Source organism: Micromys minutus, assembly GCF_963924665.1.
Source record: "Micromys minutus genome assembly, chromosome: 9".
Taxonomy (NCBI): Eukaryota; Metazoa; Chordata; class Mammalia; order Rodentia; family Muridae; genus Micromys; species Micromys minutus.
In genome coordinates this window covers 60,039,232-60,051,568 of record NC_137978.1, presented here as the reverse complement: position 1 = coordinate 60,051,568, position 12,337 = coordinate 60,039,232, and the positions used below count along the sequence as shown (strand labels likewise).

The window sequence follows — 12,337 nt, the reverse complement described above, 5'->3', positions numbered from 1 at the left end:
CTCTAATCCCACCCATCCACCGCCCGTAGCGGCTTCACATCCGGAAATTGCGTAGCCGGGCCACACTGACCAATCGAAACCTGTCCTCCTGGTAACACGTCATTCGGTAAAATTTGAAATGGTAGAATTAGCCTTATCGGTTAACCAATTAGCAGTGAGGTCCCCCTCCCTCCCAGATTGAAACTGCTGCTTCCGGATGCGAAGACTCAAGTGTAAGGCGTGCTGACCCCGCCAATTGGCCGATCAGGACAGCCCGCCCCAGCATTAGCCAATTAGGACAACCAATGGAGGTTCCGCCCCCGCTAGAGGCGGATCCCCGGGGCTGCTGGGAATTTGGGCTTCCGGGCGTGGAGCGTTGGCGTCCTTTCATCCAAGGTAGCCACTGTTCTTGGGACCAGAGAGGTGTGCCTTCCTCCCGCTAGGCCTGTAGAGAAGCGCCTAGGCCCGGTGTGCACCCTGCCGGAGTGCGCGTGAGTGAGATGCTAGGGTCGTCTCTACTCGCCCCCTGCAGCCATTACTGAAACCCAAGTCCCCGAGAGCGCTTAGGGTGGCAGGGCTGGGACAGGACGAGGGGCGGGGTCTGATACTGCTGAAGGAATCTGGCCTGGGGTTGTTAAGAGAAATGGGAAGTGCTTCTTTATTACAGTGCAGATATCTCCTCCAGAAGCAAAAGAAGTTTAATTGATGCGGGACCAAAGCTGCCTGGAGAAGGACAGGGGTGTCCCAGGATCCTACCCACATTGTCAGGTCCTTGCCTTCCTGAGTGCAGACCCTTTATCCAGAGTCATTTGTCAACAAAGGTTTACTTGCCCCAGAGCACAGCCAACAGAGCAATGATTACACCCAAGTGTGGCTGTACATATTGGGGTCACTGTGGGAACTTGCATGACCCAAAGGCAGCTGCATCGCTGACAAGCCCACCCAGCACGGGCCCTGATACACCCCTGCACTGCTTTCAGGCAGCCCCATCGGAGAATCCTCTCTCCCTGGACTTTGTGGAGGGGGCCTTAGGAATTTGCAACTCTGAGGAGACTCTCCTCCCACCATGAGGTAGAAGTTTGAATGTCAGGGGAAGTAGCCACTGCACAGGTTGGAACCTATTACATTTTGGTTCAAACCCTGCTTTTGACATTTAGTGGCTGTGTGACCTTGGGATATACATGCAAATAGAGAGAGAGAGAGAGAGAGAGAGAGAAGTAAAAAGGAATTGGCTGGGAGATTTGTGGCAGAGAAAAGGCTTGATGCTTCAGGTCCTGGGTTCAGTGCCAGACAGTTTTGAATTAGCACGCTGTACTAGTCTTTTCTATATGACAAAGGAATCAGATTAATATTAAAAACAAGTTTTTATATGTGTGTGTGGGTATAGGCAAGCACATGCCATGACCCATGTATGAAGGTAAGAAGAAGAAGGTATGAAGATTCATGGGAGTCAGTTCTCTCTGCTGTGTAGGCCTTAGGAATTGAACTCAGATCCTCAAGCTTAATAGCAAGCACCTTTACCAACTGACACATCTCCCGGGAATCAGATTGCATAGGGAAGGCCCAGTGGGAGTCTTAGTCTCTTGGTGGGCAAGGAAGCTCACCCCAGCTGGGTTAGTAATGGACATTAATCAAGTGCCATACTATGGAACTGTGTTGCCCCAGTGACAGAATGGTGGGGTAATCACTGGGGTACCCTATTTATCAGGTGAGGGTGAGAGAGGTTAGGTAAGCAGGGTGAGGCTGCAGCGTGAAGGAGCATCTCAGTGATGTTGTAAATCTAGGCCTGTGTGGCAGGGTCGCTTCCTCATTTCTTGTCATTGCTGTGTTTTGGCTTCAGATGGACCCTAAGCTGAGTACCTCCTGTGGGTATACCGAAGCCCAGAGACAGTGACATTGTTGTGAGAAGCCCACATGTCCAAGATGGCGGAGACAAAAGACCCCGTTCAGCTTCGGCTGCTCAGCCTGGAGCTCCTGAAGCAGCTTTGGGCTGGGCAAGAGGCCATGTGTCGGTCCGTGGCCAGAGCAGCATCAGAGGTGGGTGGGTGGCACCTTGGTAATGCCAGGTGGTGAGGAAAAGACAACTATCCCCAGTGACTATGTCCAGGCCTCCAGGGTCAACCTTTCCCAATGCACCCATTTCATTGATGGTACAAAACTAAGGCCTTGGGACTGGGCTTTGAAAGCCACAGCAGGGTAAAGACCTGCAGATCCACAGCAGGTCAGAGTGGCTGGCACTGGCCATGTTACCTGGGTAACGTGATCTGTTTCTTACAGTCACACCTGAACTGTAGCAGCAGCAACAACTTAGAGGTGCCACTGTCCCAAGAGACTTCTTCCACTTCCTCAGTGGCTCCCAGCTCATATGACAAAAGACACCTGTGGGGCCCACTGGACAGTCATCGAGGTGACGCGTTTGATACGGTCTGGTATGACAAGGCCAACTCCAGGATGGACCCACACCCACCTGCCACATGCCAACATCAGGTGGCCCAGGAAGGACTACAGCCCCCCTCAGTACCCTTGATAGCCACTCAAGGTCAGAAGGGGTCAGTGTCTTTGGGAGGACCAAAAGGTCTGGGGCCTGACAAGACCCAGGTCCCAAGGTCCATCCTGTCACGACTAAGCAAGCCATCTAAGGTAACTAAATAGTCTCTGGAAATCATGGGGATCCTTATGGAACCCCAGTTTCCCTGTCTGACAGATTGTCCCTAGAAAAGTGTCCCTTGGGTATGTGGGGGGGTGAGGCTTCTAGAAGGTTCAGTGTGATGTTACCATTGCTATCAGTTCTTAGCACTTTGTGAAGAAGGAGACAAGGCAAGCCTTATTGTACAGATAGAAAGACAGGCCTGAAGCCCAGGCTTGTTCAAAGCCACATCCAAAGTGGGTCCAAACTGAGTTCCCCAGTTGAGACTGGCACCAAGCTAGAGTCTTAAGTCATGGCAAGGCCTAGTGTCCCCTTGTAAAGGGACCTCTGGGCCAGACCTGCTGATCTAGTCTTTGTCTACTTCCTCAGCCCAAAGTGACCTTTTCCCAGGAGTCTGCAATGCCTGAGAGCAGCTGGCACTCTAGGCCATACCTAGGCTATGATTGGATTGCAGGTGAGGGGTGGGGTTACAGGTGAGGGGTGGAGTTACAGGTGAGGGTGGGGTTAAAGGTGGGGGGTGGGGTTGCAGGTGAGGGGTGGGGTTACAGGTGGGGGTGGGGTTAAAGGTGAGGGGTGGGGTTACAGGTGAGGGGTGGGGTTAAAGGTGAGGGGTGGGGTTATAGGTGAGGGAAAGTGGGGGCTGGACTGCTCTTAGCCTGGACACAAATGAACCTGAATGAATGAGCTAGTGATTCAACTGCCGGCCTATATTTGAGTATTTGTAGAACCAGGCCCCCGCTTAACACTAATGGAAGCATCTCAGCTCTTTTGCTCCTCTGGCGCCTCAGGGGCTCCCGTAGTCCTTCTAGCCTCTTCTGCCTCATTTCTGAAAACTGAGTGTGAAAATACATGCACCAGAAATTATGCCATTTTAGCTTTTGGCTTTTAATTTAACGATTCATTTATGTATGAGTTTGCCTGTATGTACATCTGTCCTTCAAGCACAGACCTGGTGGCTGTGGAGGCCACAGGGGCTGGGAGAGGCTGGAATTGGAGTTGTGGAGGGTTGTGAGCCATTGGGTGGGTGCTGGGAGCTGACTCTGCGGAAGCAGCCAGTGGTCTTTTCTCGCTTGTTTCTATACACTGGGTCTCTCTGTGTATTCCTGACTGTCCTGGATCTCCGACATCCGCCTCCTGCCCCTGCCTCCCCAGTGCTGGGATCAAAGGTGTGCACTTTCACTCACTCCAGCCCTACCTTAGTATCTTCTTAGTAACTTTTTCTGAGTGTCCTGGAACTCCCTATGTAGAATAGATTTCCTTGAAAATACAAAGATCCCCAAGACTCTGCCTCCCAACTGCTAAGATTATAAGTGTTTCACCCCATGTAAAAAATTTAGTCACCAAAATATATAAAATAAAATGGAATTTTCAAAGAGTATCTTAATTTCACCTCAGTAACCAAGGTTCTGGTTTCTACCCCCATCCTCAGTGTAGCCTCTCTTCCTATCTCTGTAAATGGCGGCCTTGTGAACCTAATATGTCAAGCTATGCCTTGGGCTCAGCACTGACTTTGACTCCTGTTTATATATCTCATGTCCAGATTGCTAGTACATTCTCTAGAAGTCCCTTAGTACCTTTATAGAATCTATAACATCTCTGTCACTGTCCCTGCTTTCCCTCACCTCTCAGCCTCAAAGAGGAATCATGTAAATACATGTTAGATGCTGTCCCTGAATCCTCTCAGACTCTGGGCTCCATTCCTCCACCCTTGCCCCTCACTGTGCTCTGGCTCTGAGGTCATCCTGACTGTCCTGGGGCTTTGACACCTTCACCTACTGGGGTATCCTTTCGATTTGTTCCTGTGGCTTCCTAGGTCACCTTCACAGACCTCTCTTGTAATGTCTACCTTGTGACAGGCAGCCACCTGGCTCTGGCTTTGAGCTTCTCAGGTGTCCCTATTCAGTATTATATCACGGAGATCCTTGGTGACTAACTGGTCTTTTCAACTCTTTAGAATGTGGCTTCCTCAGAGAGGGGACCTTGTCTAGCCTCCCACTCTTTCCTCAGCTAAGAAGTAAGCCAGGTTCCTGCTCATTATCTCTGCGCTGGGAGGTGGAGACAAAAGTGTTGAGTTGGAGGCTAGCCTGGGCTACGTGGGACCTTGTCCCTCAAACAGAAGCATGGAGACATGGGACTTTAATGTCAGCACTCAAGAGGCAGACCCAGTTCAGTTGGATAGTGACTGAAATAAAAGGAGTGTATGGTCCCTCTTAGGGAAGTAACAGCTGTGGGGATGCTGTCTGGGAACAGCTGACTACAGCAGGCCAGGCTCTGACAGAGCTGGCACAAATAGATGGTGTAGACTCCAAAGGGTAAGGTGCTTCGGCTCAGCCACTGCTGCTTTCCCCACCCCAGGGTCCCTGGACAGTAGCTCTCCGGTCACTAGTGAACCCGAGGCCTTCTTCTCTGTGCTGCAGAGGTTTCGAGAAAACAACAAAGAGGATTGTGTTTGCAACTCCCCGGAGTAAGCAGGGGCTCATGGGGCCTGTCCAGGGCTTGGGGGACTCCGTCAGTCACCCTGCTCATGTTCTTTCTTTACCCCCAGAGCTGTGTTCCCAGGCCTGGAGAGCAGTGGTGTGGACGAGGACCATGAGTGTGAGTGTACACTTACGCCAGGTCACTCTGAGCGGTGGACTCAGGGAGGGCAGCCTGGGGTCTATGCATTGTGGGATGCATCTTGGCCTAGGGTTCTGACTGGCTTTGGTTCTGCCCTTTATAACCACCTCTCCCCAGAAGCTGCCCCCGGGGGGACATTTCTCCCTGAACTTAGGTATAGAACCAAGACTTTGGGAGGAAAGGTGCTGGGAAAAAAGTTGTTCCTCAGTAGATGGCATGGCTTACGTACTGAGGACAGCCCTCAGCTCTGGAAACAAATCCCCTAGCTTAGAGGGACTGTGGCATCTCATGGGCTTCACAGGTGTGTACTGTTACCGTATCAACCGCCGCCTGTTTCCTGAGCCTGTGGATCCGGGTGCCCCTTGCCGTCTGTGTGGGAAACCCCGGGATGAGCAGGGCCCTGAAACTCTGGAAGAGCCAGTGCAAGTCAGGTGAGTGTCAATAACGTTGGGATTTCTGTGTGTATGTGTGGGGGTGGGGGTGGGGGAGGTGTCTCAGTGAACAGTTGTAACTAGGGTGAGGTGCAGCATATGATTTTTGTGCTGTTCCCTCTTACATAGGGTGAGCATCCCCTTATCTATCATGGATCCTCCTCACCGGTATCGAATTCATAGAAGGAAGAGCTTTGATGCATCTGACACTCTGGCCCTGCCTCGGGTAAGCTCCCTGTCCTAAGAGGCTAGAGGCAGCTTGCTCTAAGGATATTGAATGCTAGCAGGCTTTGGTGAAGTCCTCAGTCCCTAGGCAGATGTGATGCATGCCTTCTACATGGTGTCTAAAGTGGCCTTATTCACTGAGCTCTTAAGTGCCACATCTATGGAAGGGCAGTTCCCCAGAGCCACAGCAGTCACTGTCTTACCTCACCCACACTCAGAGTGTGGAGGCAGAGGAGGGCTGGTAGGAATTGATGGGTTTGAACCCAGACTTTTATGTTTCCATTATGCACCTCATATCCTAGCAAGGATGGGAGTCAAAGGATGTCCTGCTTAAGACTGGTAGAGGACAAAGTAGCTGCAGTTGGGAGAAGAGGAGGAAGACACTTGACTCCCCTATAAAGTGGGGATAAAGGGTCGGACCATCCTCAGTATTGGAGTTTAGTAAAGTCATTCGACTGAGTTATTCAAGGCCAAGTACAGTGTAGAAAGGATTCCAGTAATATCCCCATCTCTCTTCCATCTGGAGGAGGGTTACGGTGGCCAGGTCAACCTGGACTGAGTTTGGGATGGCCTAGGGTAAACCATTTGGTTGACAGAGCTTCTGCCCAAGGGAAGGGATCGTGGTTGCCCAGAGGGCTTTTCTAAAGTTGCCTATGGCAGATGCCTTTAACACTGGCTTTCCACAGCACTGTCTGCTGGGCTGGGACATCCTGCCTCCAAAGTCAGAGAAAACCTCTGTCCCCAAGAGCCTGGACCTCTGGTCCTCTGTGTCCTACGGAGCAGCGCCGCGCCAGAATCTGCTAGCTACAAGACCGTCTTGTCAGGTAGGGTCTAGAGTGTGTCCCAACCCGGGGAGGTAAAGTGTCCAGGTGAGACAGATCCTATCAAGATGGGGAATTCAGGCTCTGACAATGTGTCCCGTACAACATTGACACTCCTTGACACCTGCTCCAGTCTATCGAGGAAGGAGGCACTCACTCCAAGGTGCAGGAGGAGCTGACGCTGTTACAGTGCCCCACTTATCCCTGAGGGACCCCACAATATTTTACTATGCATCTGTCCCCTAGTAGCTCCCCAAGACCTCACTTTTCTCCTTTCAGGCCTTGACAGCACAGGACCCACCTATCTGGTCAGAGCCTCAAGTTGCCCAGCTCTGTCCTTCCCACTAGAAGCCCTGTGGACTGACTACCTAGAAGGTGACCTTATCCTACCAGTGCCATCAGCCTCCCGAGAGCCGGAGGTGGACAAGATGGAGGTGGCTGAGCTGTCGCTCTTTGTTTGGTCCCTTTGTCTTCTGAGTTATTCAAAGTGGGAATTCCAGGGCAGAGGGGAGGGAGTGTTGAGTAATGTGCTAATAAAGCTCAGGGCCCTACACTTCCTGTTTCTATGTAAGCCTCTTTTCTGCTGGTCCTCTTGATGTCTAGGTGTCCTGGTCTCATCTGGGCTTTTTTGCCTAAGGGAGACACTAGCTACCTGGGGGTCACGCTGGGAATGTGGCTTTTGTGTGTATTTTCTACCATCTGGTCTCATAGACCCAAGTTGGCCTGGAACTCACAATGTAGCCAAGGATGGCCTTGAACTTCTGATCTTTTTGCCCCTACCTCTGTGGAATATGGGTATGCACCGCTGGACCCTGGTCAGGACACTATCTTTGTAGCTCTCAGATCTAGATAGATGGCTGTCTACCAGACAGATTTGGGTTTGGGTCCCCAAAGCAGGCTTGAACCAAGGTCAGATGTTACAGTATCTCAGGCCTGGGGAAATGGGCCAGCGGATAATCATCCTTGCTATGTAAGTTTGAGGACCTGAATTCAAGTCCCCAGGACCAATGCAAAAGCCAGGTGCAGAGCAGGTGTTCGTAATCCTAGGGGGAGGTGAGAGGTGGAGATAGAGGAATCCCAAAGGCTGATGGGCAAGGTAACCTGGCATACACATTGGAAGAACAAGAAGGAAACCCCCTACGTCAAGGTGGAAGGTATGGTCACAACCCAGTGTGGTCTTTAGGATTTCAGATGCATGCCATGGCGTGTGTGTGCCTGTATCCACACACATACAGGGGTCTTTGAAAAACGTGGCTTGTGTTGAGTGAGATCCTTCCTTGATCTCAGGGGAAGGGTTCTCTTGAGGTCCCTGGTATCTTTGTGTTCATTTCTGGGCCCACTATTAGAAACTGGGTGACCCACAGCCCTAGGAAGGAACTCTAGGAATCTGACCCCTAAGAACTTCATCAGAAACAGACTTGAGAAGTTTTAGGAATGGGATCCTGTTTCTCCCATGCCTTCTATGCACCACCTCTAAGTTAGTTTCTGATAGTATAAATCCTATGCTCTTCTGGGTCTTTTATGATGAGGTAAAGACAAACTAAGGATCAATCAATCATTCAGACCTTGTTGCTCTTAATGAGTATTCATGAGGCTGAATAGATGACTTAGCCTTTAAGAGCACTGGCTGCTCATCCCTGGGGCCTCGCTTTCATTCCTGCCAGCTGCCCATAACTCCAATCATGGGGAACCAGACATTCTCTTCTGAATCCACTAATACCCGGCTTACACTTGTTCTCCACAGTGGAAAAACTTGTGTACCCAAATTCAATCAGTTTTAATCAGAGAAATGTACATGAAGAGCAAGTGTTCTTTTTAGAGAACTGCACATGAAGAAAAAGTGTTCTTTTTAGAATACTCGGGAAACACACACACACACACACACACACACACACACACTCGCGCGCGTCTGTCTGCCCGTCGTTTGCGCTTGACTTGTCCTTGCCCTGGGCCATCTGATGTGGGTGCTAGGAAGCAGATTGAGAACACAAGAGGAGCAATACTGGTGAGTGTGCAGCCCCCAGATATGTCATTGTAGAGCAGAGCATTGTAATACGTCATTAAGTTCCTGCTGGACTGTTACTGAAGTTTTTAACACATTTCCATCCCTCTGTGAATGGTCCCTCAACCCTGTTCCTTATTTACACTCCAAATGATTCTCGTCATGTGAGTAGAGACTACAAAAGGTTTGTTAAAACCAATCAGATTCTGTTAGGAAAATTTCCATAATTTGAAATATCCTAGTTTTGCGATCTTTTTTGAGACAGGATATTCCTACATAGCCATGGCTCTCTTAGAACCCACTGTGTTCATCAAGCTGGCCACAAACTCTTGAGAGACTGACCTGCCACTATCTCTCAGCTGCCAGGATTACAAGGCTGCAACTCTAAGCCCAGCTGAGATAACATTTACAAAATGACCCGTCAGGCTCAGTGGTAAGAGCACTGACTGCTCTTCCAGAGGTCCTGAGTTCAAATCCCAGCAACCACATGGTGGCTCACAACCATCTGTAATGGATTTCAACACCCTCTTCTAGTGTGTCTGAAGACAGCAACAGTGTACTCATAAACATAAATTTTTTTTTTTTTAAAGAATTTAAACTGTCCAATTATTCCATATGTCCTCAATAATTGGGTTATTTGGTTTGTCAATTTCACCCATTTAAAAAAAATTTGAACTGTTTGTGTATATACCTGTGCCATGATGTGTATGTGGGAGTGAGAGGACCATTTATTGCCTGCTTCAGGTGAATTCCAGAGATGAGACCCAGGAATTGTTTGGCTCAAATAACCTCATTGGCCCTTATTTGGGTTTAAAAATTATGTATGTGCTGGTGTGTGAGTGTGCACATGCCACAGCCCATGTGTAGAAACAAGAAAAACTTATACAAGTAATATGGGTCTCGCAGACATTTAGGAGGTCATGGCTGCCTTCTGAGAGGCTCCACACACGATGTGACACAGACAGATGCTTCCCACAGCCAAACAATGAATGTAGCTTGAAGACTCTTATAGAAGAATAAGGAAGAATCACAGCCTTTAAGGGGATAGGAATGCCACAGAAATACCAACAGCACCAACTAACATGGACTCTTGGGGGCTCTCAGAGAATGAACCACCAACCAAAAAACATACATGGGCTGGAACTAAGCCTCTATGCTCATATGTAGGAGATACGCAGCTTGACTATCTTGTGGGCTGTGAACAACTGAACGGGGCGGGGTTGGGGGAGGGGCTATCCCAAAAGCTGTTGCCCGGGCTACCTTGTCTGGACTCAGTGGAAGCAAAAGTGCAGAGCTTTGAAGTGCCAGGGTCGGGGGTGAGGGTGGGGTGGGGGGTGGGGCATACCCAGGGTGACCCCATATGCTCAGAGAAGGGGAAGAGGGGAATGATTATGGGAGGGGGCTACTGGGTGTGGGGAAGTGAGTAAAATGTACAGTGAATAAATTAAAAAAAAAACTTAAAATATCTTGGAATCTCAAGCAGTTCAGACCAGGGGCAATGGGCCTGAAGTAGTTTCCATTCGCCTGCCTTGGACATAGGGAACAACACCAGAGACTGCAGTTATTACATCAGAAATCCCAACTGCTTGTAATTCTGGAGGCTGAAGCCCAGTGTCAGGCTCTGGTGGTCTGGGTTCTGAAGGTCTCTCTCCTTTACTTCCAGACAGCCACTCTCAGAGTTTCCACACAAATCTCTCTGTGCTTGCGCCTTGCTGAATCCCCTGTTTAAAAGGACAGCATGTTACTGAAGTCGGCCCAGACTGTCGCGCACCCCACGTCCTGCCGGCAGGAATAGGCGTGCAACAACAGGATTCTTCTGCGAACAACCTTTATTGTATGGCACTCTGAGCAGGGGACCTCCTGAGCAGGGGACTTCTCCACGTGGGACTCTTTCTGGGCAGGGAACTCTCTTTAGCAGGGGTCTTCTCTGTGCAGGGGACTCTCCTGGCGCTTGCCTGGTGGGATCTCCCTGAACAGGCGATCACTCACGTGCTTGCCTGTGTAGGGGTCTTCTCCCGAACAGGCGATCTCTCTGGTCAGGGCATCTCCCCTACCGGGTCTTCTCCACGTGGGAGAGAAATGCACTGCTTATATATGCCTAAGAGACTTGTGTTGCTACCTGATTGGTGCATCTTCCAGTAGCTCATTAGTGTGCCCTGAGAGTGGGCTATGACTTATGTGGTGCATGTGCTCTAAGTCTCTTGGCTGGGCAACAGCTGTTTGCTGAGTCCTCGGTGGGAAGCTGGCGCCATCTATTGGCACCAACGGCTTCCTACACCAGACCTTTACCTGTTTACCTCCCTAAAGGCTTCGGCCTTGAGATACAGCCACATGCTGTGGAATTTAGACTATGGACACACAGGTTGGAGGTGGGGGGTACAGTTCAAGCCATGCGCATCTCTCTTCCAGAGCATAGAGGTGGACATTGTAAACGGCATTTTGTAGATAAGATGTTGAGGTGAGGAGCCTGAAGAGATGGCTCAGCAGTTAAAAGCTCTTCTTACTCCTCCAGAGGGCCTGAATCTACCTGGTTCTCGGCACACCCGTTAGGCAGTTCACGATTGCCTGTTATGTCCAGGTAGTCTCAGACGCCACGCATGCATTCACACATGATATATACTTACATGGAGATACGTATATAAATAAAATAAATATTTCTTAAAAGATATGGAGCTGGGCAGGAAGGACCCTAACACCCCTCTCCTTCTCCATCTTCTGGGTCCTGACATGAAGTTTAATATTAAAGTAGAAGACAAGTGTTGTGTGGTTAAACAATCCTGTCCAGGTATGGACCTGTTCACCAATGGCCCACTTTATTTTCTTTTTTTCCTCTTCCTTCCTTTTTTCCTTCCTTCCTTCTTCCTTCCTTCCTTCCTTCCTTCCTTCCTTCCTTCCTTCCTTCCTTTCTTTCTTTCTGTCTCTGTCTCTTCCTTCCCTCCCTCCCTCCCTCCCTCCTCCTCCTCCTTCCCTCCCTCCCTCCCTCCCTCCTTCCTTCCTTCCTTCCTTCCTTTCCTTCTTTCTTTCTCTTTCTTTTGTGAGACAGGGTTTCCCTTTGTATCCCTGGAATTTGTTCCAGGTTGTTGTGGAATTAGTTCTGTGGACCAGAATGTCCTCAAACTCTGATCTGCCGACTCTACTTCATAGTGCTGGAATTGAAAGCATGTACCATCAAATGCTACTAAACTAGCCCATTATTTCAAACTCAGTTTCTCCTGCAAGAATATCTGGCCAGTCAGAACTGTGTGATACTGATTTCTGCTCCGAGGAATGACAGCCTTTTTCCTTCTCCCAGCTTGAGATTCCTGGAACAATTCCAGTTTCAGCCATGAAACTAAGATGGCTTCAGCCATCCTAGGCAGCCATCCTCAGCCACAGGGAAATCCCTGGTCACCCACAGCCCTTCTTCCTCTCTATGGACAGAACTCTGTGTGCAAAAGAGGTAAGAGATCCCCTATCTTTTCACAGAGAGGCAAAGGTAAAAATCCTGGGGAATATTGAACATGGGTAAATTCAGTGGCTTATCCTTTATGGGATATATCTTGAGGTTAGAACAGGCTAGAGGACAGGAAGAGCTGAGGTGAGGAGGGTCTCTGCATCTCCCCCGTTGCAGACATTC

At 49.7% G+C, this 12,337-nt stretch overlaps 1 protein-coding gene across 3 annotated transcripts; it reads left to right on the top strand.

The window, feature by feature from the left end:
* Positions 1-327: 327 nt before the first annotated feature.
* MIIP (migration and invasion inhibitory protein) lies at positions 328-7,239 on the top strand. 3 transcript variants are annotated; one of them, XM_080920621.1, is made up of 10 exons: positions 328-375; positions 1,820-2,016; positions 2,257-2,466; positions 2,996-3,080; positions 4,982-5,090; positions 5,172-5,221; positions 5,544-5,673; positions 5,803-5,899; positions 6,585-6,722; positions 6,999-7,239. In XM_080920621.1, exons 2-10 carry the CDS (start codon positions 1,894-1,896, stop codon positions 7,065-7,067), a joined length of 1,011 nt encoding a protein of 336 aa, XP_080776747.1. In that variant the 5' UTR covers positions 328-375; positions 1,820-1,893; the 3' UTR covers positions 7,068-7,239. The 3 variants fall into 3 exon arrangements, with proteins under 3 accessions (XP_080776747.1, XP_080776745.1, XP_080776746.1); XM_080920619.1 differs by having other exon boundaries at positions 2,257-2,619; XM_080920620.1 differs by having other exon boundaries at positions 332-470; positions 2,257-2,619.
* Positions 7,240-12,337: the final 5,098 nt, after the last annotated feature.